Source organism: Phocoena phocoena, chromosome 16 (genome assembly GCF_963924675.1).
Source record: "Phocoena phocoena chromosome 16, mPhoPho1.1, whole genome shotgun sequence".
Lineage (NCBI taxonomy): Eukaryota > Metazoa > Chordata > Mammalia > Artiodactyla > Phocoenidae > Phocoena > Phocoena phocoena.
Genome location: NC_089234.1, coordinates 34,905,394 through 34,932,204, shown reverse-complemented (window position 1 = coordinate 34,932,204; position 26,811 = coordinate 34,905,394). Strand labels below are relative to the sequence as shown.

At 35.3% G+C, this 26,811-nt stretch overlaps 1 protein-coding gene across 2 annotated transcripts in view; it reads left to right on the top strand.

Moving 5' to 3' along the window:
- The window catches only part of HECTD2 (HECT domain E3 ubiquitin protein ligase 2), a 77,474-nt gene that overhangs the window by 28,872 nt on the left and 21,791 nt on the right, over window positions 1–26,811 (top strand). Inside the window, exons 3-11 of one of the 2 annotated variants that reach the window (XM_065894132.1) lie at window positions 10,407–10,545; window positions 11,608–11,710; window positions 12,119–12,208; window positions 15,096–15,160; window positions 17,380–17,425; window positions 19,169–19,278; window positions 20,700–20,848; window positions 21,430–21,553; window positions 24,142–24,238. In XM_065894132.1, coding sequence (XP_065750204.1) covers window positions 10,407–10,545; window positions 11,608–11,710; window positions 12,119–12,208; window positions 15,096–15,160; window positions 17,380–17,425; window positions 19,169–19,278; window positions 20,700–20,848; window positions 21,430–21,553; window positions 24,142–24,238 — 923 coding nt within the window. Of the gene's footprint in view, window positions 1–10,406; window positions 10,546–11,607; window positions 11,711–12,118; window positions 12,209–15,095; window positions 15,161–17,379; window positions 17,426–19,168; window positions 19,282–20,690; window positions 20,849–21,429; window positions 21,554–24,141; window positions 24,239–26,811 lie in introns of both variants that reach the window. The other variant, XM_065894131.1, reaches the window with a different exon arrangement.

Genomic DNA, 26,811 nt, shown 5'->3' with positions numbered 1-26,811 from the left:
GTATAGTAAAAAAAAATTATAGACCAATCTTTAACAAAATATTAGCAAATAGAATTCAGCAATATATAAAAACAATTATACACCATAATCAAGTGGAGTTTATTCCAGAAATGCAAACTGTTTCCATATTTGAAAATCAATCAATGTAATTTACTATATTAGCAGTCTAATAATACAAATCATGTGATTATATCAAAAGCAGTTGACAAAATTCAACACCCATTCATGGTAAAAAAAATAAAAAATAAACAAAACATAAAACAAAAAGAAAGTCTCAAAAAATAGGAATAGAGGAGATCTTCCTTAACTTGGTAAAGAGCATCTATAAAAAATGTACAGCTAACATTTTACTTAATGGTGAAAGACTAAATACTTTCTCCTTTTAAGATTGGGAACAATGCAAAAAGATGTCTGTTCTCACCACCCTTATTCAACATAGCATTGGAAGTTCTAGTCAGCAAAATAAGGCAAGAAAAAGAAGAGCCATCCAGATCAGAAAGTAAGAAATAAAACTGTCCCTATTTGCAGATGACATAATTATCTACATAAAAAAATCCCCAGAAATCAACAACAAAACTCCTAGGACTAATAGACGAGTTTAGTAAGTTGAAGGATATAACATACAAAAACCAATTGTGTTTATGTTAGCAATAAATACGTGTACACTGAAATTTAAAATATATATCATTTATAATCACATTTAAAAATAAAATACTTAAGTATAAATCTAGCAAGCATTACAAGACTTATATGCTAAGAATTACACATTGCTAATGAAAGAAATTTTAAAAGACTTAAATAAGTGGAGAGACATACTGTGTTCAGGGATGGGAAGAATCGATGTAGTAAAGATGCCAATTCTCCCCAAATTGATATACAAATTTAGTATAATTTGTATCAAAATCCCATGAACTTTTTTTTTTTTTAGCAGCTATAGACAAAATTATTCTCAAATTTATGTGGAAGGGCAGAGGAACTAGAAAAACAATTTTGAAAAAGAATAAAGTGGGAGAAATCAGTCTACCTGATTTCAAGATTTACCATATAGCTACAAGTAATCAAAACTGTGAGGTATTAGTGGAGAGATAAATACAGGGATCAGTGGGATAGAATAGAGAGCCCAGAAATAGACCCATGTAAATATGCCCAGTTACAATTTGACAAAGGAGCAAAAGCAATTCAATAGAAGAAAGATAGCCTTTTCAACAGTTGGTACTGGAGTAATTGAACATGTATAAATATCGACCCAGATCTCACACCTTATACAAATATTAACTGAAAATGGATAACTGACTTAAATGTAAAACTGTAAAACACTTAGGGAAGAAAAACAACAATAGGAGACAATCTTCAGGATCTAGGGCTAGAAAAGAGTTCTTAGTCTTGACACCAAAAGCACAATTCATAAAAGGAAAAAATTGTAAAATCTGACTTTTTGGTGATGGCCATTCTGAGTGGTGTGAGGTGATACCTCATTGTGGTTTTGATTTACGTTTCTCTAGTAATTAGTGATACTGAGCATCTTTTCATGTGCCTGCTGCCCCCATCTGTATGGCTTCTTTGGAGAAATGTCTATTTAGGTCTTCTGCCCATTTTTTCATTGGGTTGTTTGTTTTTTTTGATATTAAACTGTGTGAGCTATTTGTATGTTTTGGAAATTAATCCCTTGTCAGTCGCATTGCTTGCAAATATTTTCTCCCATTTCATAGGTTGTCTTTTCATATTATGGTTTCCTTTGCTGTGCAAAAGTGTTTAAGCTTTTAGGTCCCGTTTGTTTATTTTTGTTTTTATTTCCATTACTCTAGGAGACAGACCCAAAGAAATATTGCTGTGATTTATGTCAGAGTGTTCTGCCTATGTTCTCCTCTAGGAGTTTTACAGTATCCAGTCTTATACTTAGGTCTTTAATCCATTTTGAGTTTATTTTTGTATATGGTGTTAGAGAATGTTCCAATTTCATTCTTCTACATTTAGCTTTCCCAGTTTTCCCAGCACCACTTAGTGAAGAGACTGTCTTTTCTCCATTGTATATTCTTACCTCCTTTGTTGTAGATTAATTGACCGTAAGTGTGTGGGTTTATTTCTGGGCTTTCTATCCTGTTCCATTGATCTGTGTGTCTGTTTTTGTGCCAGTACCATACTGTTATTACTGTAACTTTGTAGTATAGTCTGAAGTCAGGGAACATGATTCCTCCAGCTCTTCTTAAAAAACTAAACATGCAACGACCATTTAACCCAGCAATTGCCCTCCTGGGCATTTATCTCAGAGAAATGAAAGTTCACCCAAGAACCTATACGCGAATGTTTATAGCAGCTTTACTCACAGTAACTCCAAACAGATGTCCTTCAGTGGGTGAATGGTTAAATAAACTGTAGTACAACCATGGATTACTGCTCAGCAATGAAAAGGAATAAACTGTTCATACATGCAACAACCTGGATGAATCTCTGGAGAATTATGCTGAGTAAAAGAAAGCCAATCCCAAAAGGTTACATATATGTGATTCTATTTATATAGCACTTTTGAAATGACAACATTATAGTCATGAAAGAACAGATTAGTGGTTGCCAGGGATTAAGCAAGGTGGAGACAGGGGGAAGTAGGTGTGGCTATAAAGGGCACCATGAGGGTAACACAGTGATGAAATGTTCTATATCTGACTGTCTGTGTCAGGGGTACATGGGATGTCTATTATTTCTTACAACTACATAGGATTCTACGGTTATTTCAAAATTTAAAAAGTTTAATTATAAAATTAAGTATGGCAACTCTAGAAGTTTAGGGAAAAACAGTTTTTTGATCCTCAGATGTACAGAATTTGATTAATCACAATTCTGGTTCATGACACTGACCTTGGTCCATGCAGAGTTCTATTGGTTGCTTTATTTTAATAATAGGGATATGAAATAGTATAATATAGTATAATATAACATATTACAGTGTCATAGTTTATTTCCACTGCATGCTGTGTAAATACTGTGTTGTCTAAATATACCACAATGTATTCAGTTCCCTGAGTAATGGATAACTGGATTATTTTCAGATTTTTTTTCCTGAAACAATACTTTTGTGAATATTCTTGTATATGTCTTCTGATGTACTTATGCAAAATTTCTCTTGGACATGTGTTTAGGAGTGAATTGCTGGAAATGATTACTTTTTTTTTTTGCGGTACGCGGGCCTCTCACTGTTGTGGCCTCTCCCGTTGCGGAGCACAGGCTCCGGACGCGCAGGCTCAGCGGCCATGGCTCACGGGCCCAGCCGCTCCGCGGCATGTGGGATCTTCCCGGACCGGGGCACGGACCCGCGTCCCCAGCATCGGCAGGCGGACTCTCAACCACTGCGCCACCAGAGAAGCCCTGCTTTTCAGTTTTTTAAAGTGTTTGTGGAAGTTAATACACCTACCAACAATACGTGAAATATCATATTAATCTACATCCTCTCTAACATTATCATACTTTTTAATTCTTGCCAGTTGAGTGGATATAAGATTGTGTCTCATGTTCTTTATTTGCATTTTCTTAATCACTAATGAGACTGAATGTCTTTTGATGTGTGTATGGTATATGTGTTTCTTTCTCTAGAATGCCTGTTTGATTCTTCTGCACATTATTCTATTGGATTATTTCTCTTTTTCTCGATGATTTTTAGGAAATATCTCTCTATTCTTGGTGCTCATCCTTTGTTGTATGTGTTTCAGATTTTCCCTCCAACTTGTAACTTATATTTTTAATTCAAGATATCTTTGATGATCAGATGTTTTTAATTTTAACATAGTCAAAAATGTCTGTTTTTTATAGTTGCACTTTTTAGTTTCTCTTAAAGAAACATTTCTCTGTCCCCAAATCAGAAAGATTTTCCTATTCCTAGTTTTTAAGGTATGAGATAGGAATCCAACTTCATTTTTTCCCCATGTGGTTAACCATATTTTCAAATCCTTTCTTTCTTCCAATGATCTGCCATATATTTCATATATTGAACTTTCATGTGTGGATGGATATGATTCTGGGTTCTCTTGTCCACTGGTCAACTTATCTAATCCTGTGTCAGTAAAACACTGCTTTAGTTACTCTAAGCTCAAAATTTTTGATATCTGGTAGAGCAAGGTCCCCACTTCTTACTCGTGTTGCTTTAGAAATGCTTTAGCTATTCTTGTGCACTTTGTCTTCCATATGACTTTTAGAATCAGTTCTATGACTTTTAGAATCAGCAAGTTCCAAAATATTGCTGGGATTTTTATTGAATTGCATTGAATCTGAAGAACAGTTCAGAAAAATTGTCTTCTTTATGATCGTCAGCATTTCTAGCCATAACATGGTATTGCTTTCTATTTGTTTAGATGTTTTTTTCAATCTCTCAACAAAGTTTTAGTATTTTCTCTACAGAGATTTATAATTTATTTATTAGTACTTAATTTTTAATAGTTCTACAAATTTTTAAAAATTGTATTTTCTAGTTGTTTGTTGCTGGTGTTTACAAATGCAGTTGACTGTTATATATTGATTTTTTTTAATCCATCCACCTTGCTCAACTCCTCTATTATTTCTAATTGTAGATTCTTTTGGATTTGTCTGTGTTTATAATCAAATCATTTGAAAACAACAGTGTTTTATCTTCCTTTCTAATCCTGAGTCTTTAAAATCTCTTTTCTGTCTTTATACATGCTAGGACCTCCAGCACAGTGTTGAATAAATGTGCTGATAGTACCTTTGTTCCCATGTTATTCCAGTCCTTATTTAAAAGAGAATGTTTGTAATATTTCTCCATTAATTATGATGTTTGCTGTAGTTAACTCATTTTGTCCCCTTCAAATAGAATATAAATCTTTTAAAAAACAAAATTTCATAATATATAGACAGAGTTGTTTTCAGTAAATTATTCATATGAGGAATTGTTAAGTTTATATTCCTTGACCGCAATGGCACAAAACTAGAATTAATAATAGAAATTTAAGCATACTGACTGAAAAAAAATTTTAATAGATTCTTTAATTTCGACATTAAAACTGAACTTATAGGTTTAGAAAATAGCAACTATGAGAATACTGCATGATGAAATATGAGATAAGACTAGAGCTATATTCAAAATAAAAGTCAAGCCTTTAAGATTTTCACTCTGAAATAAAAGAGGGAGAATTAATTAGCTTCCAGTGTTGGGTTGCTCCAGGGCTCAGTCCCCAGAACTCAGTTCTCAGGCTTCTTCTCTATTTACACTCTCCTTAGGAATCTCATTAATCGAGCATTTTAACTGAGCTATAAACCTTCACACTTCCCTGAACTCAAGACTCATATCTACTCAACATCTGCATTTAGATGTCTCATGAGCATCTTACCTTTAATGGGGCCAAAAGAAAACTTTTGACTCCTCCCCCAGCCCCACTCCCCCATGCCAAAAAACTTCCTCTAGTGTTCTAGTGTTCTCCATTTCAGTAAATGGTCTCACCGTTCACCCAGTTGGTGAGGCTAAATTATCAGTCATTTTTGGCTCATCTTTCTTTTAACAGATTCTGGCATTTCTACCTTTCTGCCAATATACCTTCCAACAGCATATCCTATTAATTCTATATGCAGAATATGTCACAAATCCAACCATTTCTCATCAGTTCTACTACCACCGCTCTGGCCCCAGCCACCAACCATCTCTCACCAAGCCTACTGCCTTACCAGGTATTGATAGATATTATTAAACTATAGTAATTGAAATTGTTTGGTATAATAATAAACAGGTCAGTGGAATCATATGCATAGCCCAATAATAGAGCCCCATATATAAAAGAACTTAATATATGATAAGAGTATCAAAAAACATTGTGTAATGACATACTTTCGTAAACGATATTCTGAAATGGGCCATTTAGGAAAAAATACTTATATTTTATATTGTATTACCTCTTATATAATAAAATAAATTCTAGAAATGATAGAGAACATTTATTGAGCATTTACTCTTTGCCAGGCAATGTGGTAAGTGTACCCTTCACAAGTACTATAATGAAGAAAACAAATTAAAATAGATACAAGGTTATCTGATCTCTAGAGAGGGAAGGCTTGGCTTACTAATCATAAAAAATACTAAAGGAATAGGTTGATAAAATTAAACTAATACAAGTATTATTTAAATACTTTTCTGTTTTCAGAAATAAAATTAAAAGGCAAAAAGATTCTGTGAAGGTAGCAGCAGAAGCAGCATTGTTTTTTAATCTCCCTGAATCCCCAAAGAAACATGCACACCACTTATATAGCAGAATTAAACATCATGGACATCATTTACCATAAAATTAGCTCATAAGATATTCCCATAAGCCCCAAAAGATAGCAGGACAGATCCCCAAAATCAGAAGATCTCTATGGTGTAAGCAGAAGAAAGCATCTGGGCTGTTTGATGGACCCGAGAACAAGAGAGCTTAAGAATAAGCAACATGTACCTGTCCAGTTTTCCCAGCACCACTTATTGAAGAGGCTGTCTTTTCTCCACTGTATATTCTTGCCTCCTTTATCAAAGATAAGGTGACCATATGTGTGTGGGTTTATCTCTGGGCTTTCTATCCTGCTCCATTGATCTATATTTCTGTTTTTATACCAGTACCATACTGTCTTGATTACTGTAGCTTTGTAGTATAGTCTGAAGTCAGGGAGCCTGCTTCCTCCAGCTCCATTTATTGTTCTCAAGATTGCTTTGGCTCTTCGGGGTCTTTTGTGTTTCCATACAAATTGTGAAATTTTTTGTTCTAGTTCTATGAAAAATGCCAGTGGTAGTTTGATAGGGATTGCACTGAATCTGTAGATGGCTTTGGGTAGTAGAGTCATTTTCACAATGTTGATTCTTCCAATCCAAGAACCTGGTATATCTCTCCATCTATTTGTATCGTCTTTAATTTCTTTCATCAGTGTCTTATAGTTTTCTGCATACAGGTCTTTTGTCTCCTTAGGTAGGTTTATTCCTAAATATTTTATTCTTTTTGTTGCAATGGTAAATGGGAGTGTTTTCTTAATTTCACTGTCAGATTTTTCATCATTAGTGTATAGGAATGCCAGAGATTTCTGTGCATTAATTTTGTATCCTGCTACTTTACCAAATTCATTGATTAGCTCTAGTAGTTTTCTGGTAGCATCTTTAGGATTCTCTATGTAGAGTATCATGTCATCTGCGACAGCCTCTTCAGTAAGTGGTGCTGGGAAAACCGGACAGGTACATTTAAAAGTATGAGATTAAAACACTCCCTAACACCATACACAAAAATAAGCTCAAAATGGATTAAAGACCTAAATGTAAGCCAGAAACTATCAAACTCTTAGAGGAAAACATAGGCAGAACACTCTATGACATAAATCACAGCAAGATCCTTTTTGACCCACCTCCTAGAGAAATGGAAATAAAACAAAAATAAACAAATGGGACTTAATGAAACTTAAAAGCTTTTGCACAGCAAAGGAAACCATAAATAAGACGAAAAGACAACCCTCAGAATGGGAGAAAATATTTGCAAAGGAAGCAACTGACAAAGGATTAATCTCCAAAATTTACAAGCAGCTCATGCAGCTCAATAACAAAAAAACAAGCAACCCAATCCAAAAATGGGCAGAAGACCTAAATAGACATTTCTCCAAAGAAGATATACAGATTGCCAAGAAACACATGAAAGAATGCTCAACATCATTAATCATTAGAGAAATGCAAATCAAAACTACAATGAGATACCATCTCACACCGGTCAGAATTGCCATCATCAAAAAATCTAGAAACAATAAATGCTGGAGAGGGTGTGGAGAAAAGGGAACACTCTTGCACTGCTGGCGGGAATGTAAATTGATACATCCACTATGGAGAACAGTATGGAGATCCCTTAAAAAACTACAAATAGGGCTTCCCTGGTGGCACAGTGGTTGAGAGTCCGCCTTCCGCTGCAGGGGACATGGGTTCGTGCCCCGGTCCGGGAAGATCCCACATGCCACGGAGCGGCTGGGCCTGTGAGCCATGGCCACTGAGCCTGCGCGTCCGGGGCCTGTGCTCCGCAAGGGGAGAGGCCACAACAGTGAGAGGCCCATGTACGACCCAGCAATCCCACTACTGGGCATATACCCTGATAAAACCATAATTCAAAAAGAGTCATGTACCAAAATGTTCATTGCAGCTCTATTTACAATAGCCAGGACATGGAAGCAATCTAAGTGTCCATCAACAGATGAATGGATAAAGAAGATGTGGCACATATATACAATGGAATATTACTCAGCCATAAAAGGAAATGAAATTGAGTTATTTGTACTGAGGGGGATGGACCTAGAGTCTGTCATACAGAGTGAAGTAAGTCAGAAAGAGAAAAGCAAATACCGTATGCTAACACATATATACGGAATCTAAGAAATAAAAAAACAAAAGGTCATGAAGAACCTAGTGGTAAGACAGGAATAAAGACACAGACCTACTAGAGAATGGACTTGAGGATATGGGGAGGGGGAAGGGTAAGCTGTGACAAAGTGAGAGAGAGGCATGGACATATATACACTACCAAACGTAAAATAGATAGCTAGTGGGAAGCAGCCGCATAGCACAGGGAGATCAGCTCAGTGCTTTGTGACCACCTAGAGGGGTGGGATAGGGAGGGTGGGAGGAAGGGAGACGCAAGAGGGAAGAGATATGGGAACATATGTATATGTATAACTGATTCACTTTGTTATAAACCAGAAACTAATACACCTTTGTAAAGCAACTACACTCCAATAAAGATGTTAAAAAGAAAGAAAAGAAATGAATAAGCAACAGGTATTCATTGGAAAGCTCAGGAGCCCAGTTTGAGAACAAAAGCTGAAACTGGGAGGGGTTTTGCCAAGAACAGGTGAATGCAGAGGGCCCATGCTGAGATCTGAAGGGAGCAGGTAACCCCTGTGAATTCTCCAAACTAGGGATCCCTTCCAGGAAGGGGGGTGGAGGGGCACATTCTGAGATTAGAATCAAATTTGAGCATCACTAGGACAATGAAGATTAAAGACAGAGATCACCTGAACAAAAGTGGAAGAGGGAAACAGGGCCTGGAAATCCCAGAAAGAAGCTACCATGTATTTGAGTTCTACATAAAAACAAAAAAAGGGGGTGCTACACCTCCTTCTGAAAGTTTGGGAAGATTAATTTCAAATAAAATTGGCTACAGAAAAGAAACAAGGTCAAATTCTATAATTTTTAATTACAAAATTGTATTATAATAAAAAAGAATAAGAAACAGAATAACAGCCACTTGAACAATGGGAGCACATCAGAAACACATGCCCACAAAAATAGATAAAATACTATTTCAAAATGAGCTAAAGCTCATTAAGAAAATGATATGACACTTGAAAGAATGCCATAAATCAGAATTGCAAAAAATGAAAAGTGAGGTGGCAATAAAGGAAATAATTAGATTGTTTTTAAATTTTAGAAATAAACTGGAAGGAACACAAAAGCAGACAAATGTAACAGATAATGCCTTAAGAGAACTAGAAGATGAGAAGAAGGAAGTATTTAAAATTTTAAAAAGAAATGAGGAAAGAGATAAAAAGAAACTGAGAGAAATTAAAATTAGAATAGGCAGAACAAGAAAGGGTTGGTAGCATTATTCCTTGACTGGTTAGTGGTTTCAGAGGTGTTTGCCTTATAGTAATTCATTAAGCCATACATTTGTTTTGTGAGATTTTTCTGTGTTTGTTTTATTTTACAATTATAAGGTTATAAAATGCAACAAAAAGGCAAACGATGAACTGGCGGATATTTGGAAAAAAAGAAAAATACATAAAATGTTCATGCAAATTGATGATAAAATGCTAAAACTCCAATAAAGAATTGCAGAGGATGTAAATAAATGATGTACATACACAATTGACCCTTGAACAACATGGTTTTGAATTGGGTGGGTCCACTTAATGTGCTGACTTTTTCAATAAATTTCAATAAATACATAGTATAGTACTACAGAATCTGTGTTTGGTTGAATCCGCAGATGCTGAACCACAGATGTGGAGGGCCAACTGTAAAGTTACATGGGGGATCGGTGCCCAAACTCCCCATCATTAAAGGGGCAAGTGTATTCAAAAGCTAATAAACACTAAAAACATCTAGTCTCAGTGAAATAATCCCTGAAAGAAAATTTATGGGAAGGGAGGCGATGAAAGAAAAACTCTGTATTGTATCTACAGATAACTTTTAATGTCAGATACAGCCTAATTTATCTGCTATGGGTGAAGTTGGGTAGGTGGCAACAGACCCTCCAGTAAGTGCCCTTCAGTGTGCTGGGTTTTTCTGTTATATGATCCCAAGGGAATGCAATACAAAATAATCCGTTGTTTTCTGTTCATGTTGAGTTAGCCTGGCATTTTATAATTTGGAAAGATTTTATGATCAATTACATTGAAAGCTTTTTTATCCTTCACAGTGAGAGACCTACCACCAATTTGCCTTGATGTTAGACAGAAACAGCGCACCTCTATAGATGCTTTATCATCTGAAATGAAGACCCCAGTTCTTCCAGAACCCATCCTTCCCGTTCAGCCGAAAACTATGAAAGACTTTCTGTAAGTTTCGGCTCACTGTTACATGTAGACACATAGTCATCTGCATGTCAGCACTTTACATAATTTAATATTTTTGTGTGAGAAATTAATTGAACTTGTGGCTTATTATAAAGTATTAGCCAAGAGTGAAGACACAAAAGACTACATGTCTCAAGTTGAAGGTGAAAACAAACGTATAATTAACCAGTAAGAGATAGATAATGTTACAGCAAAAGACACTAAATAAGAGAAAATGAGTCAAAACAGGCAAGAGAGACTTCCCTGGTGGCACATTGGTTAAGAATCTGCCTGCCAATGCAGGGGACACGGGTTTGAGCCCTGGTCCGGGAAGATCCCATATGCCGTGGAGCAACAAAGCCCCTGTGCCACAGCTACTGAGCCTGTGCTTTAGAGCCCACATGCCACAACTACTGAGCCCACATGCCACAACTACTGAACCCCACGCTTCTAGAGCCCATGCTCCACAACAAGAGAAGCCACCACAGTGAGAAGCCCGCACACCACAACGAAGAGTAGCCCCCACTCGCCGCAACTAGAGAAGGCCCACGTGCAGCAACGAAGACCCAACACAGCCAAAAATAAATAAATTAATTAATTTTAAAAAAGAAAAACAGTCAAGAGGAGGTAAAGGTGGTAATAAAATAATAGAACGTGACATATAAATCATAAAAACCATGTTAGTAGTAAAAACTACTAAAAAAACCCAAACGGACACTTGAAGGACTAAGTGGGAAAGAGAAGGTAGGGACAGAATGTAAACAAAATCTGTCAAGAAATTTGGCTATGAAGTGAAGGAACGGAAGAGTGATAATTGTAAGGAGCATGTCAAAAATTAACTTTTTAAAAAGCAAATAAATGGGGAAGTTGAAGCTGGATTAATATCTTAATGCAATTAAGAATTATAAATTCATAAGCTACCTTTACATTAACTGGAACATATTTCTGTATTCAGCTTCATTATTTCAAGTTGCATGTTGGGTGACATTTATCTATAAAGAATTAATGCTATTTTATCTGAATAACATTTTTATCTGTTATGGCTAATAAATGTTTTTATTTTAGGGAAGATGTAGAAAAAGCTAAGTCATCAGGAGATTGGAAAACAGTACATGATTTTTATCTCACAATGTTTGATTCTTTCCCGGAACTAAATGCTGCATTTAAGGTAATGATACATAAAGCACATTTTTCACTTTTAAATTTTCCAAAAAAAGGTACTATAAATTAACTTCTTTTTCTACCCAGTATTGGCTTAAGCAGCTGTTTAAGCAAACATAAATAGGTATTAATTCTGAAATTGTATGTATCACAAATAAGTATTACTTAAGTGATATCTTAAAGATTGTTTTTATTTGTACTAATGTTAATGTTTGACTCCATTCTTTCAGTTTTAAAAAAGAAAGTTATTAAAATAACCCTTATATATTTATTTTTAGCAATCTTGCCCTGACAGTCCTTTTTTATCATCATACTAGGCATATTAGAAATTATGTAGGAATAGTTATGGTTCAGATATTACTTAGATTAGTTCTTAAAATGTTATATACACTTGGTTCTTTAATTGAATTTGCAGAAAGATGCCTCTGCCTCGTTTAATACTATCGAAGACTCTGGGATTAATGCTAAATTTGTGAATGCTGTATATGATGCCTTACTTAATACTGTAAGTATTATTTATGAACACATGCAAATAGCATAATTGTTTGACTCTTCTGTATTTTAAAAGCAGCCAGACAAATATTGTAAAACTCACCTTGTAACATAATTACATGAGAAACTCTGATATAATTTTTGGTAAATTTAGTTGAAATTCTCAGAGTTAGATTATTTTATTCTTATATTTTTCTAATTAAATGAAAATCCAGTAGAAAATACTTTTACGTTCAGTCCTTATTTAAAGGCTTGCTAAGATAAAAATCATGCTTTACTGACTCAGCAAAAGGAGGTAAATTATTTGGTTGTATTGGAATTACATTGAATCTGTAGATCAGTGGTTCTCAAATTTGAGCATGTATCAGAATCACAGAAAAGACTTCTCAGTATTCAGTAGGTCTAGCATAGAGCCCCCAAATTTGTGTTTCTAACAAGCTCCAGGATATGTTGATTCTCCTGATCCGGGGGGCTCTCTGTGGCCATGTGAGTTTGAATTTCATTGTAATTATAATTGAAAGTCATTGAAAGATTTTAAGCTGGGAACAAAGGGATGACGGACATGATTTATAGTTTAGAAAGATCTCTCTGGGTGTTATGTGGAGGATGGTCTATAGTGGGGCAAGAGAAAGGAGTTAGGAAGGCATTGCTGAAACCTAAACGAGGGTCAGTGTTTGGACTAGGGTTTTGGCAGTGCAACTAGTGAGACGTATTCAGACTCTGAGTATATTATGGAACAGAGCTAAACATACTTCTGTAGATTGGATGTGGGACTTGAGGGAAGAAAGAAACTGAGTGGATGGTATTGCCATTTAATTAGATGGATAGGGCTCAGCCATCAGCAGAGAGAAAAAAGGTGTTTCAAAGAGGTAATAATTAATCCTGTCAAATGCTGCTGAGAGATTTAGTAAGATTTGGACAGAGAATTGAACAGTGTCTTTGATAAGGTGAATAATTGATGACTGAGTTTAATAAGAGCCGTTCCGTGAAGTTGTGGAAACAAAGCCTACTTAGAATGGGTTGAAGGGACCATGAGAGGAGAGGAAGTAGAGATAGTGAATACAGACAGCTCTTGGAGAGTTTTGCTGTGAAGGGAAGCAGAGAAATTAAGGGTTAGCTGAAAGAGTACGTGGGTCCAAATGAAAGGTTTTTAGCGTGAGCAATATATTAGCCAGGGTCCTGGCAGGAAACATATGACACACTCTAACTGGTAACCTGGAGAGGACTGTTTACAAAAGTATTAGCAGAACAAGGGAGGCCCTCAGGAGTAGTACAGTAGAGTGAATCTGGAGATGAGCTGTCGGGGAGAGGGCTGCCTTACAGGAGATGAGGGGCATAGCCAGCCCATGGTGACCTTGAAGGGAGGGCGTTGGGGGAATAAATACCCCAACTTTCCTCTCTTCCCTCTTCTGTCAGTGTTCCCTATGGCTGAATCCAACCAGAAGGCAAAAAAAGGCAAAGGAGTCTGGTTGATGCAGTCCTTAGTAGTCAGCCTCTTAGGGCATAGATCAGGGTGGAGAAGAGTGAAAATGCAGAGACACATCCGTGCAGATGGTATTAGGATGTAGTGTTCTACTGATGGGAACGACCTAGTAGTGTGGAAGAAATGGATGATATGGGGGAGATAGAAGAAAACTGAATAACCAGGTCCTTGACAAGGTGAGAGAGGATGGAGCATAGGGCTCAAGTGAGGGGGTTGGGCTTTGTCAGTTGTAGTGCAGGTAAATGATTAGAATAGTGGCAAGATGAATCTGTTCTCATTTGGGTGCATCTGTTTTCTCTCTACAGTGTGTGGCAAGATCAGAGCTGAGAGTGATGATGGGAAGGAGGTGTTGGAGGTTTGAGGAATGAGAAAAAGGTTTGAAATAGTTGTCTTGGAGAGCAGGGAAGTAGATGAACTAGGGAAATGTTGAAGGACTGTCAGTGGTGTTGAGTGTCCTTTTGAGATTTGTGACATAAACTCAGTGTGTCTAGTCAGCACATTTGTGTGATTTTTCTCCTGCAGCCTTCCATTGCTCTGGGGTGCTGTTTGCCTGCTGGGTGTGAAGGGTCACTGCAAGCAGAGGAGGAGAAAGGAATGATGTATTAAATAAGTATATTAAGAAAGGTGCTAGGCTGAATGAGTGCTGACAGACATGTCTTAGAAGTGATGATTATGTTTTTTTTTAAAATAAAGCCATGATATATGCTTGTTTTCTTGACGTTTGCCCCTTTCATATAACAATATGACAGAGAAATTTTAATGACTGTTTTGAGCTTCTAGTTAATGAAGGTTTTAGTCGTTACTTCTTATAAACTAAAAGCACCATCTAGATGTGTTTTCATTCATTCTTATGGGACATGTTTGGTAGTAATTAACTTTTTTTAGTATTTGAATTATTAAACTATAAAAAATGTTATTTAGTACCTTTTTTGGATCCTATAACAAAAAATCTTTATCTTGTTATTTTTTTATTGAACATAATTTGGTTGTACTTAATAATGAATTGTGGGCTTAACTGCTAATTATAACATGGTATTGGTAGGACTAAATATGTCCAAAACGTATGCAGTCATTTTATATTGTTAAACATGCTATTCTTAGACTTATGTTCATGATTTTATCCTGTCAATCCAGAGAAAGTGAAATTGTTTTTCTTTTTCTGTTTTCAGTGTTATATAGAACTGATGGTAGTCATCAGACAGCCACCATGTATGTTTGTGCAGGTTGTACATTGCACATCCCAGGGAGCATTCTCACTATAATCTCTCAGATGTGAAATTGAGACTACCGTTAAGTGGTAGTCCTTGGTCCTCAAGTCTGGTTTTAACTATTGAAACAGATCTGTAAATATAATTAACATATAAAAGTCACCTAAATAGCCAATCCTAATTATTTCATGATTTTCTTTTGCCTACAGCCTCAAGACATTCAGAAGACAGTATTAAAGGGAATCATTAACAGCCTGTTACGAGAATGGAAAGGGTAACTGAAACTAATATTTGGCTAATCAGTATAGATGGTTAATATACACAGCTCACCCATCTTTAATATATACGTATGTGTTTTACTCTCAGAAAAGATTTTAGTTGCTACAATGAAAACATAGATCAGAATGAAATTATAAACCATTTATAACAAAGCTTTTTAACTTGAGACTTATGACTTCTCAGGATGGTCCACAGGTGAGCTTCAGAGGATCTGTGAATTCTTTAAAATTGTATATAAGATCTGTCATGTACAGATATATGTGCTTTACAAAAATAGGATGGGTATTTAAATCAGTCACCTAGAATGAAATAATATGGGCGTTAAATTTAGCCTTGGGCTTTCTGGTAGCAGAGCAAAATTTTTCTTATTTCTAATATAAGAGAAGTAAATTTAGCTACTGAAATATTTTTTCCTGGAACTAAATATTGAATTGTTATGTAAGGAATGATGGACAGTGTAATTGATAATGTTTTGAACTGTGAATATGCAGAACACAAAAATATACTTTTAAAAGTACATATGATTTAAATTGGTGTTACTTAACATTATAATTTAAATGATAGCTTCTATTAAAGCCAAATAATACCATTAAATTATAATTTAAATGTTTATATTAAGCCCAATTTGAAAATACCAAACTAGAGTTCTTAACTATAATGTTAAATGTACCCTATATATTTTAATAACATTGTTCCAATTTTCAGAGAAAATTGTGGTTTTTATAGAAAATTGAGAAAAGTCAAGGTAGTATAAAAAAGTAAAAATGTAACATTTTGCAGTTTTTTTCTAGTTATCTTTTTAAAACAATTGAAATCATACTGTATTTTTCATGTGATTTTTAACTTAACAGTATTTTCCTAGTTTATCATTCTAGTAACACTTTTGCATTTTCCTTGAATTTTATGTTTCTGGTTGAATATATAATGCTTCGTTGATAATGAAGGGGAAAATTTGGAATGTAAAGTGAACACTTAGGAGAGTGGGGAAGTCCAGTGGTCCAAAACTGCTGGGACCTCAATCCCCTCCAAGCATGCTCACACAGCTTTCTAACCCCTGCTCCTCAAATGTGTGCCGGAGACAGATTAGAATAATTTGATGCAACCTACTTATCAAAGGATCATGTGGTCTTTACCCCCAAAATCTTGTTTTATTTTGGATTTATAATAATGACAACAAGATCTACAGTTTATTGACTATTTACTATGGGCTAGGCACCTTTCAAACGATTTTGCATGTATTTCTCATTGAATCTTCACTACAATCCTGTGAAATAGGTAATATGATTAGTTTCATTTCACACTTGAGGAAACTAATTTACAGAGAAGTAAATTGCCCAAGTTAACACAGTGAGTGCCTGAGTCAGAATTAGAACCCAGGCTGTCTGGCAAAAGAGCCTGTGGGGCTTCCCTGGTGGCGCAGTGGTCGAGAGTCCGCCTGCCGATGCAGGGGACACGAGTTTGTGCCCCAGTCCGGGAAGATCCCACATGCCGCAGAGCAGCTGGGCCCGTGAGCCATGGCCGCTGAGCCTGCACGTCCGGAGCCTGTGCTTCGCAACGGGAGAGGCCACAACAGTGAGAGGCCTGCGTACCGCAAAAAAAAAAAAAAGAGCCTGTGATCTTAACTACAATTTCTGTACCCAGAACTGTATACTGTACTAAAATACTAGAGCATAGAACAGGAAAATGGAAGTTTTCATGGTACAGCTATAAAATGGGAAAACAAAAAACGGACTCTCCTATCACCAGGAATTTTAATATTTATGAATTGCTTTGAGCTTTTTAAAATGTTTTCAAATATAATTTCTAAAACAAAACATGGTCCTATTGAGAAAGTAATCTGACAATTATGTAGAATAGTATAGAAAGAAATAGTTTAGATTTTATTTAAACCTAAATAATTTAAATCATTATTCAGTCAAGATAATTCTTCCACAGAGAAATATTACTGCTAATTTAAAAATTATATATATACATGTGTATATATATCAATTTCAAAATGTGATACATATGTTATATATTTATATTTCAGATGATGTGGCTTTATATCTTGTAAAGATCATCTAGTACACTTTGGGCAATGATTTATGTTTTCAGGTTTAAGTCTAGTTTTTGGCTTTTATCAAGTCAATTCTCACAGAAACATTGATAATTTTTTATTAGATACTGTAAGATTAAACATTCATCTCTAATCAATTACAATTATTTCTGTTTCAGTCCACGAACAAAAGATGATCTTAGAGCATATTTTATACTTTTACAGGTAAGAAAGCAAAAACATAGTTGAAGGGTGTAATTCATATCTCAATCTATGCATGTGTAAGTGAAATGATATCAAATACTAAGTATTATTTTGAGCAACATTTTTGATACTTTTTTAGATTATAATTACTTGTAACCAGAGAATTAAAGCTATAACAAATAAACAGTGGAAGGCTAAATTATCTCCAGGATTAATATTTTAACTTGCCTTCCTGCTATGGGATTCTGGAACAAACAGAATGGAAGCACTTTTCCTCCTCCAGTCAACTTCCTTTCTTGTAACTAGTTTTTTAAGGGACTCCAAAACTTTCTTTTATTTCCCAATTAGTGGGTTTCCAACTTTTCTGTGTATTTTCAATAAATGTTTAAACTAGAATTCTAATGGAAAAATCAAAGTGGTTGTTTATATTTGCTAAAGCAAATATGATGAATTTTTTCCTCTTGAGAAATACAGATTCATTGATACAAAAAAAAAATAAGGTCCAAACAAATGAAAAGCAATTTTAGTTTTTATAATTTTTTGAGAAGTACGTTATTCCCATAGCTAGCATACTATGTTTGTATTATTCTTTACAATTTACCAAAGATGTTCATATAAATTATTATCTCATTTAAAGATAAGAAAAAATTATATTAAATAAGATAGGATATTTAGTTCAATATTATGTCCAATAAAAGGAAATATGGAAGATAGGGGTAGAAGAAGGAGGAGAGAGGAAACAAAAAAAGGGGAAATAGATAAGAGGTGGTTGAGGGATGTAAGGAGAGGAAGGGAAGTAAAGAGGTAAGAGGAGAAAGACAAAACTAGAAAAAAGAGGAAATATACCTGGAGAATAGTAAAAGCTAGAAAGTGACAACATGAAGCTCAAATTTTTAAGTGAGTGTATTGGTCAACAGTAAGCTCTGCTCATGACATCTTGTTCTTATGAGCTATCGCTTGATGAGTTTATCATCTGGGGTCACTCCCTCATTTTGAACCATCCTGACCATAAGTCAATTTTGAAAAACACATGGTGCTCTTTTATTTTTTACAATTTTGGTTTATTGTTCACTAATACTCATTTTTCCCATGGAGCTCTGAAATGTACACTGTGATGGAGTTTTAGATTTTGGAAATATAACTAGAGGTTTTGCTTGGTTTACAAGCTCTACTCTAACGCTTAAAAGTTCTCTGAAGCTATTATGTGGTTCTCCGCTTGTTCTTTGTGAAATATGCAAATAACTCATTTCACAATGGCAAACGTTTCATTACCAGCTTTTATTTTTCTAGCATTCTCTCTCCCCTTTTTTTTTTTAATCAAAGAAGAGCCAGGTTTTTGTTTAGTTGGATAGTAGTGATTGCCACCATTTTTACCAGGCAGTGAGCTACGTGCTTTACATACAGTTTTTTTTAATACGCAAAACAACCTCCAAGACAGATGCTATCATTCCCATTTTTCAGATGAGGAAGTTGAGAATCAAAGTTTAAGGAACATTCCTAAGGGCATATAGAGTAGTAAGTGGTAGAATTAGCCCTCAGACCCAGATCTGTCTTAATTCCAAAGCCACTGGACCGTAGTGGAAATCCAAGTCTCTGTTAACTAAATAATTAAACAAATAGATTCTTGTTTTCAAGGATTTCACCTAGTATTTCATAATCTCAAATTTAGTTTTCTGAATTCGCCACTTAGCTCATTAAGCATAGTGTCTTTCCTTTTACATGTTAACAAAATTTTAACGCAATTATCTTTAATATCTTTTTCAGAATCCTCAATTTAATAACACATCTACATATGTCATCTATGCTCACTTGCTACGACAGATAGCTACCTTAGTGGAAGCTGACCATCATTTCCTAGTTCACTGGTTTAAAAAGTAAATTATTCTATGATATTAAGAACTTTTATAATCTTAAAGTTTTAAGTTTGTTAGTAACTTTATAAGAAAATATATTAAATGTTTTCAGGTCTTGAGAAATGATACTTATAATTCACAGTGCTTCAGAAGCCAATTATAAGCATATTCTTTAGTACTACATAGAGGATACATTAAAGATCTGTTTTGTATGTAAGTAATCGTTTTGCTTGTGCCAGCTGTTGTTGAGATTTCTGTCCACTGCTTTTGCATTTTATACAGCACATTCCTATCGTTGATTTTTCATATACCTCAAAGATGGTGACTGGATTTGCTCATACATTACTATTTTAATTTGTGTCTTTTTATTTCCTATCAATAAATTTTACCATTATCTACACAATGCCTTTTCCTTACCTAAAACATCATTGTAAAACATACTAGCCATCAATATCAATTTATAGAAGTACAGTACTTTTTTTCCACAGAACAATACTTACATTAACATTTACATTTCCCCATGACCAATAAAAGCTAAAGAAGCTAAATATTCCCAAAATTAATTTAAATACGGTTAATTCTTATTATTAACAACAGTTATGTTCTATAAAGCTACTGGGAACACTGAATTGGTGAACAGTGAAATACAGGGTTAGCTTCCTGCGAGCCTTTGGTCACAACATTTTTATCAACCAATCAGTACATAACCTTGCTTTATCTGTATTTCTATTTAAAGACACCTATTTGATATAAATTTTTGTTTTATTAACATTGAACTCACGGCCAACAGCACCATAGCTCATGTCTGAGCAAATTTTATCTGACATAAGTACCTTCTCCATAAGGCACATCACATCCTTCTTTACGTAGGAACACTAGACAGAACTTTAGCACTATAGTTAAGGGCCGTTTTAAAACAGCAGAATCACTAACAGAAAGCACAAGAATTTGAAAAACATGACCCTAAGTAGACTGCATAAAGGACACTTGTTTGCAGTATGAGAGCTAAAACAAGAAGGCAGAGCGTGGCCTTGTTCAGCCTCGGCATAAGCAACTCCCATTTTTTGCCACTCTTTGCACAGCCATGAAATGACCACGAAAGCGCCACAATTATTGATTTGGGGATTAGAATTAAATTGTAGGGAATGGGTGAATTTGCAAATGCAAAGTCTGCGAATGAGGACTGACTGAATACTAAAAGCCTTTAAAAGTGAAATGTTTAATGCTAACTTTATAGTAATTTTGGTGTTTATTTCTTATTTAAGAAATGATATTCGAGGTAAGATTTTGCATCTTTTCAAAATTTTGGCAATTTAAGAAATAGAATTTGGGGGAATAGTCTAAAATTTTATGTATAAAGGATGAACTTTGATCTCTAACAAATATATTGCCAAAGTAGAAAATGTGAATTTTGATTGGAATTATTTCAAAATCTTTACCAGATTATCCCAGAAGAGGTTCAAACAATTGGTAGAGAGATTGCTGCAGTTTATTTCTTTACGCCTGTTTCCTGCAAAGCCTGAAGAATTTCCACCTATATCAAAGTGTTCCTGGTGGATCCCATCAGCATCTAAAGTGTTGGCTTTACTTAGTAGGTTTTGTTATTCAATCATCTTTACTTTTCTTTTGTTAAATATAAGGACATTTCCATAAGGATCTCAAAATACTATAGAGGCATTCTTACATCTTAAACCATTCCTTTGAGGAGAAGAGCTGTAGTGATTTATTTTCTATTTTGCTAATGGATTTCACAATTAATGTATAAGCATGAAAAAGCTTTATGCATTTTATTGGGCAATATTCTGTTTTATGGCTCTCAGCTGCATAGTACCTGCTAAGTAGTGATTCCTAAGAATACAAGAACTTCCATTCATTCCTGCGGACCCTGAGAACACCCTGATGGGGAAATAGGATGCATAGCTGGCCATCTGCGTACTCCCTTTACTATACGATTATAATCCCAACGATTCAAGTTTTTTTTTTTAAAGCAAGAAATTATTGGCTGCATTTTGACCACAATTTTAAAACTACCTTTTCGTTTGGCACTACAGTTGCTTAAAATAGGAATTTCTAGATAAAGCTTTCTGGTGGGCATTAAAATGTTCTTCTTCTTATTAGAATGAATCATGTACATGTTAGGAAAGATCATTGTGTTAGAATTTATCTTTACAGATACTGCAAACAATTTGGTTCTTCCTCCCCTTATTCCTTATACTGATTTCTATAATTCTACATTGGATCATATTGATCTCATGGAAGAATACCACACCTGGCAGAGCTTTGGAAATTCTCACAGGTATGATCAAAAGCTCATCTGATTACTCACCTAAATAAAATGCTATTCAAAATAATGACTGGCTTTTAAGTTTGTGTAAATAAATTTAAATATACACATACCTTTGCATATAAACTTATAAATGTAGTTTAGATATCCAGCCTTGAAATATCATTATATTTCTTAAAGCATTTTCTTTTTCTATTACATTTTGAATTTATAGTTATGTTAATATGGTTTTGGCTTGATTAGTAGCATCTTTTTAAGAAGGGAAAAGTTCTAGCTTAGTATGCAGTTTCTTATATCTTCTTATTCTATGTGCCATCACCTAGCACAGAGTTCGACAAACTTTTTCTGCAAAGTACAGGATTATAACTGTTTCTGGCTCTTTGGGCTATACAGTCTCTGGTCTACCATTAAAGCACGAAAAACAGCCTTAGAAAATATGTAATTGAAGGGGTATGTCTGTGTCCCAAAAGCTTTATTCACAAGCCTAGGTTGTAGGCTGTATTCGTCCCATGGGCCATAGTGTGCCGGTGCCTGATGTAACACAATGATCACACATGTGTGCACATACACACATACATTCACTCTTTTTCTCCCTTTTGCTGTGGATGAAGTGTTTGTCCTTTATACACAGTATTAAAAGAATGGATGTTACAGAGAAATGGCTTTACTAGAAATGATTTTTCACAGTAGTATAATAGATTTTGGAAACACTTGGCCGAATTCTTTATTACCCTGCACCTTATATCCACACTTACATTTTGGATTAAACCAGCAAGACTATCCCAGACTTAATTTATTCCCAGACCACAAGATATCCTGCAGAATGCATTATTCTAAAGGAGACTGACTAAGAAATAGGATGTGGATATAAGTAATCTAAAACGTCAGGTTACTTCATAAATTGGTTCGAGCTCCCAGGGACCCTTTCTACCAGAATTGGCCTAAAACATAGACTAGCTTTCTGGACGTATCTCAGTCCACACCTGACCTAAGAATTCCGTTTGTGGGGACCTTGGTCAGTCTGATGGATATTTTCTTGACAAAGTTTACTTTACACTTTAATGTAATTGTAATGTTGTAGACAAAACCACAATACAGTTGCGAGAGTTATTTCATATTTCAGTGACATCTTTTAATGCAGAGCTCCTCTAAACACTGTGCCATAGCATTGTTGTACCAAAAAGGAGTTAACAGAGGTTTGATTCTATGATCCCTTCAGCCCTTGGGAAGCCACCCTGGACCTAGAGGGGGACCGGAGCCCCAGGGCAAGTCACATGTCTGGCCATGGGCAGCCTCATCTGTTTATCTCAGTGTGTCATACACATAGTATGGTTTGTCTACGTGCTGTGACTAGGGAAAGGCTGAGATGCACTGTTTTAAAGTACATAAGACCAACGTTATCCTACTAAGTTCGTTGCACTTCTTTTTATTTCCAAATTTCTAGTTAGCACTTAGTGATTCAAAATTATTACACATTAATACTGAACAGTTTCATCCCAAGGGGAAGGCCATTTCATTTTCAGTCCACACTAGGGCTATCTCCTTTTTCCTCGTAATCCCTGTATCGCACAGTGGTCACAGATGCACTGCTTGACTGTCCTCAGTGCATTCCACCTGTGACTGATGGATGCATTACAGCCACTTCTGGTGGGAGTCTAACTCCCGAAGTGTCATTGCTACGATACTAGTTCTCTCTAAGTGCATTTCTCTGTGTGGTTTGTGGCTCTTTTTTTTTTTTTTTTTTTTTTTGCGTACGCTGGCTTCTCACTATTGTGGCCGCTCCCTTTGTGGAGCACAGGCTCCGGACGCGCAGGCTCAGCGGCCATGGCTCATGGGCCCAGCCGCTCCGCGGCACGTGGGATCTTCCCAGACCAGGGCACGAACCCATGTCCCCTGCATCGGCAGGCGGACTCTCAACCACTGCGCCACCAGGGAAGCCCTGTGGCTCTTTTATATAACATAGAATGAGCTCTGACCCAGGAAAGAAGTCATTTTCATAACTTTTGATCATATGTTATATTTTTACAAATACATACCATTTCATCTTACTACATCATTAAATACAGTGCTAAAGCAACACACCTTTTCCTAACCTTTATTTTATTGCTCTTAAATTTACTACTTTTCCTACCATAGTTATTGCTAGATTTCCTCATTTCTGAAGCTCACGCATCAGAAATATCCATATAGTAATGGATTCTTATATTAATTTCTGCACATGAATTTTCTGTCCTAAATCCTTCATCAACACTTCTGCCTCCTGGTTCTGCTGTTGCCCATATTTTTCCCAGGTAATGATATACAAGTGACTATCTAAACTGAAATTATTTGTACAAACAATATAAGCAGTTAGCACATATTTCAGAACATTAGATGTAGCTTCCTCTAGAGAATAAAGGCACTGAACATCTAATAATGAAGCATACTTCACAGGGCTGTGGGGATTCAAAGAAGTGATGCACATAAAATCATTCTGTGAATGGTAAAACACAATACAAAAGTAATGTTTAATATTGTTAGAAGGGGTACCTTAGATTCCCTTAGTATAATTTTGCTAAAAATACACCATTTTGCTTTTTCTGTTTTCACTTGTTGAGCAGGTTTTCCTTCTGTCAGTACCCATTCGTTATTTCTATAGCTGCAAAAAAAATCATTATTCAAAGAGACTCAGAGCAACAGATGATAAGCATCGCAAGGGTAAGCCAGCTATGAAAACATTTATGCTGACTATAATCAATATATAGTAAATAATTTAACAAATAAGTCAAATGTCTTGTGAATTGTTCTAGCATTAATCAGGAAATGTTAAAAGTAAAATTCATATCATACTCCCTCAGAAAGTACTTAAACCTGTTCATGATATGGGGAAAAGATACCCCTTATCAACTTCTCATTATATTATAAATATAGCATGGAGATTAAATGCCTCTCACAGATCCAAAGTACTCGGAACTTGTTGGACATCATTTTGTAGATAACATCCTCCAGGGTCACTAGCAGAGCACTGGTGAGAAAGAACTACAGTGAGGACAAGGAAAGGAGTGTCCTTAAGAGCAAACTACTCAAACCACTGACACATTTTCTAGATTTTATGACAGTCAAATAGAAACAACTGAAAAATTAGAAAATGTAACAAAAAGTATAGTCTTGAAAAACTGAGAATATATGTCCAAAGAAGGCGAGAGATGTTTAATGATCCTTAGGGAACCAAAATGCATGGAGGCCCATTGAAACTGGGGTAGCAGTCAGGCTGGCTTTAGACAAATTAATGGAGTAGGATGAAGTTCATCTCTGGGCCTGTCCTGTCCACAGCCTACCATGGTTTCAGCACAGCACAGTAAAGTTAGGTACTTTAATATGTATCAGATTGACTGAGCTTTTTTGTTTTAGGTTAGAGCTCTAGACTATACATTTAAATGCTCATATATTTTGAGTATCTGCTTTTGTGACATGATTACTTGCAACTTTAAAACTTAGAGGGAAGGTTTGGCTGTAGTCTTCTTAAAATAAAGAGACCCAAGACAGACCCATAGAGTAAAAAGAAATGACTTCTGTGTCTTGTCCAAGAATATAAAAAGAATCCTAATGCATAACTTGTAATACTTCAAAATACCATAAAAATAAGAATTGTTTATTCTTCAGTAATTCACCAGAAGGTGAGTATTTTTTCCTGTCACAGAGCGGGACAAAAGATTCGAGTGACTAGTGACATCCCAGAGTCAGTTTACACTGAGTATTGGAATATTACAAGAAATGTTATTGCCTGTGTGTACCAAAGGAGTAACGTAGCCACATTACCCTGCTGAAAAGTAGATTTCAACAGGTATATTTAGCACCAGAATTATTACCTAATCTTGGGTAGATATTGGCTCAAAGATTAGTCTACATAGCTTGTCATTTTGACGTTTTCGGTTAGTTGCATTTATGCAATTTCATGTGCCTTTTTAGTGCTTTTTTTTTTTAGCCTTGGGTTATGATTTTTTTATATTTATAAGGGAAAAATCCAAAGAGCTAGAAGTTTATCTAAGTTCCTCTGAGCAGTCTTCTGCTGTGTCACTCACACTTAAAATATTAAATAATCTTCTTTTAATTTTTCTTCCAATTAAAAGGAGAGTGACAGCTGTAGACTGTGTCCCAGCCTATCTTCCACAGGGCATGGGCACAAATGAGTAGCAATTGAAGTGTCAAGTAGCATTGTCGGTTATGGGTGTTTCCCAGCATTTTAACTTGTAAACTGCCATACCGCTTGGAATTAACGACTGGTAACTATTTTGGCACAAGGACAGCCTTATAAGTAGTTAATGCAAGCAAGAGCTTATATAGTATACTTTAAAGTTGCAAAAGACATTCCCCAGCCTAAAAATAACTTCCTCATCAGACTATGTCTAAAATTCTACCATTGTTAGTTTTTTCTTTCATTTGAAACACTTTCTATTCAACATGAATTCCTGATGGGAGGAGTAGCCACTAAGCCTTGTCTTCTATTAGCATCCTAATTTAAATTTGTGTGTTGGATATTTCCAATGTGACAGCTTCCCAGGAGCTAGACTGGGAACAGAAGATAGTAAAGGGTTGGAAAACAGGTCCATGACACAGCATACTATCCCGGAAATATAGATCTCTTTGAGCACAAAAGAGAGGACACAGAGAAAGAATAAAAACTACTAAAAGCCTTTAGAATTGAATATTGGAGAGATGAGGAAGGGCTCTGAATTAGTGTATTATTATAGTAATCTACAAAATCATGAAAGTAGCCTTATATAGATTTGGGGTATTAAAATTTTACCTAGTAAGCAAATTGCTGCATGTATTTAAAATGTCTGAAGTGTTCATCTTTAATCTGTACAATAATTCATTTTCTTTGTTACCAAAGAGGATGAGGTAGTCTGAAAAAGATTTAGATAAAGTAAATATACAAGCATGATATTTATATATTCCTTATATTTTTAAAATCATATTTCCATCACTCAAGCATAACTATTGTTAACATTTTAGGAAATTTTCTTTTGATAGTTTTTACCTATATTGTCTTTAAAAGGCAGCAGGGTTTAAACAATATTGTGTATACAATTTTGTTTCTCCGCTTTTTTTTCAGTTGTATATTCCCTAAACATTTTCCATGTTATTTATATAGTTTTTATGAACATCATTTTTGATAGCTGTATTATATTCCATTAGAGAGATACATACTTGAGATATTCCTAAAGTTTTGCTCTTATAGATAATGCTGTGATGAACATCTCACTGTATAAAATATTTTCTGTGTTTAG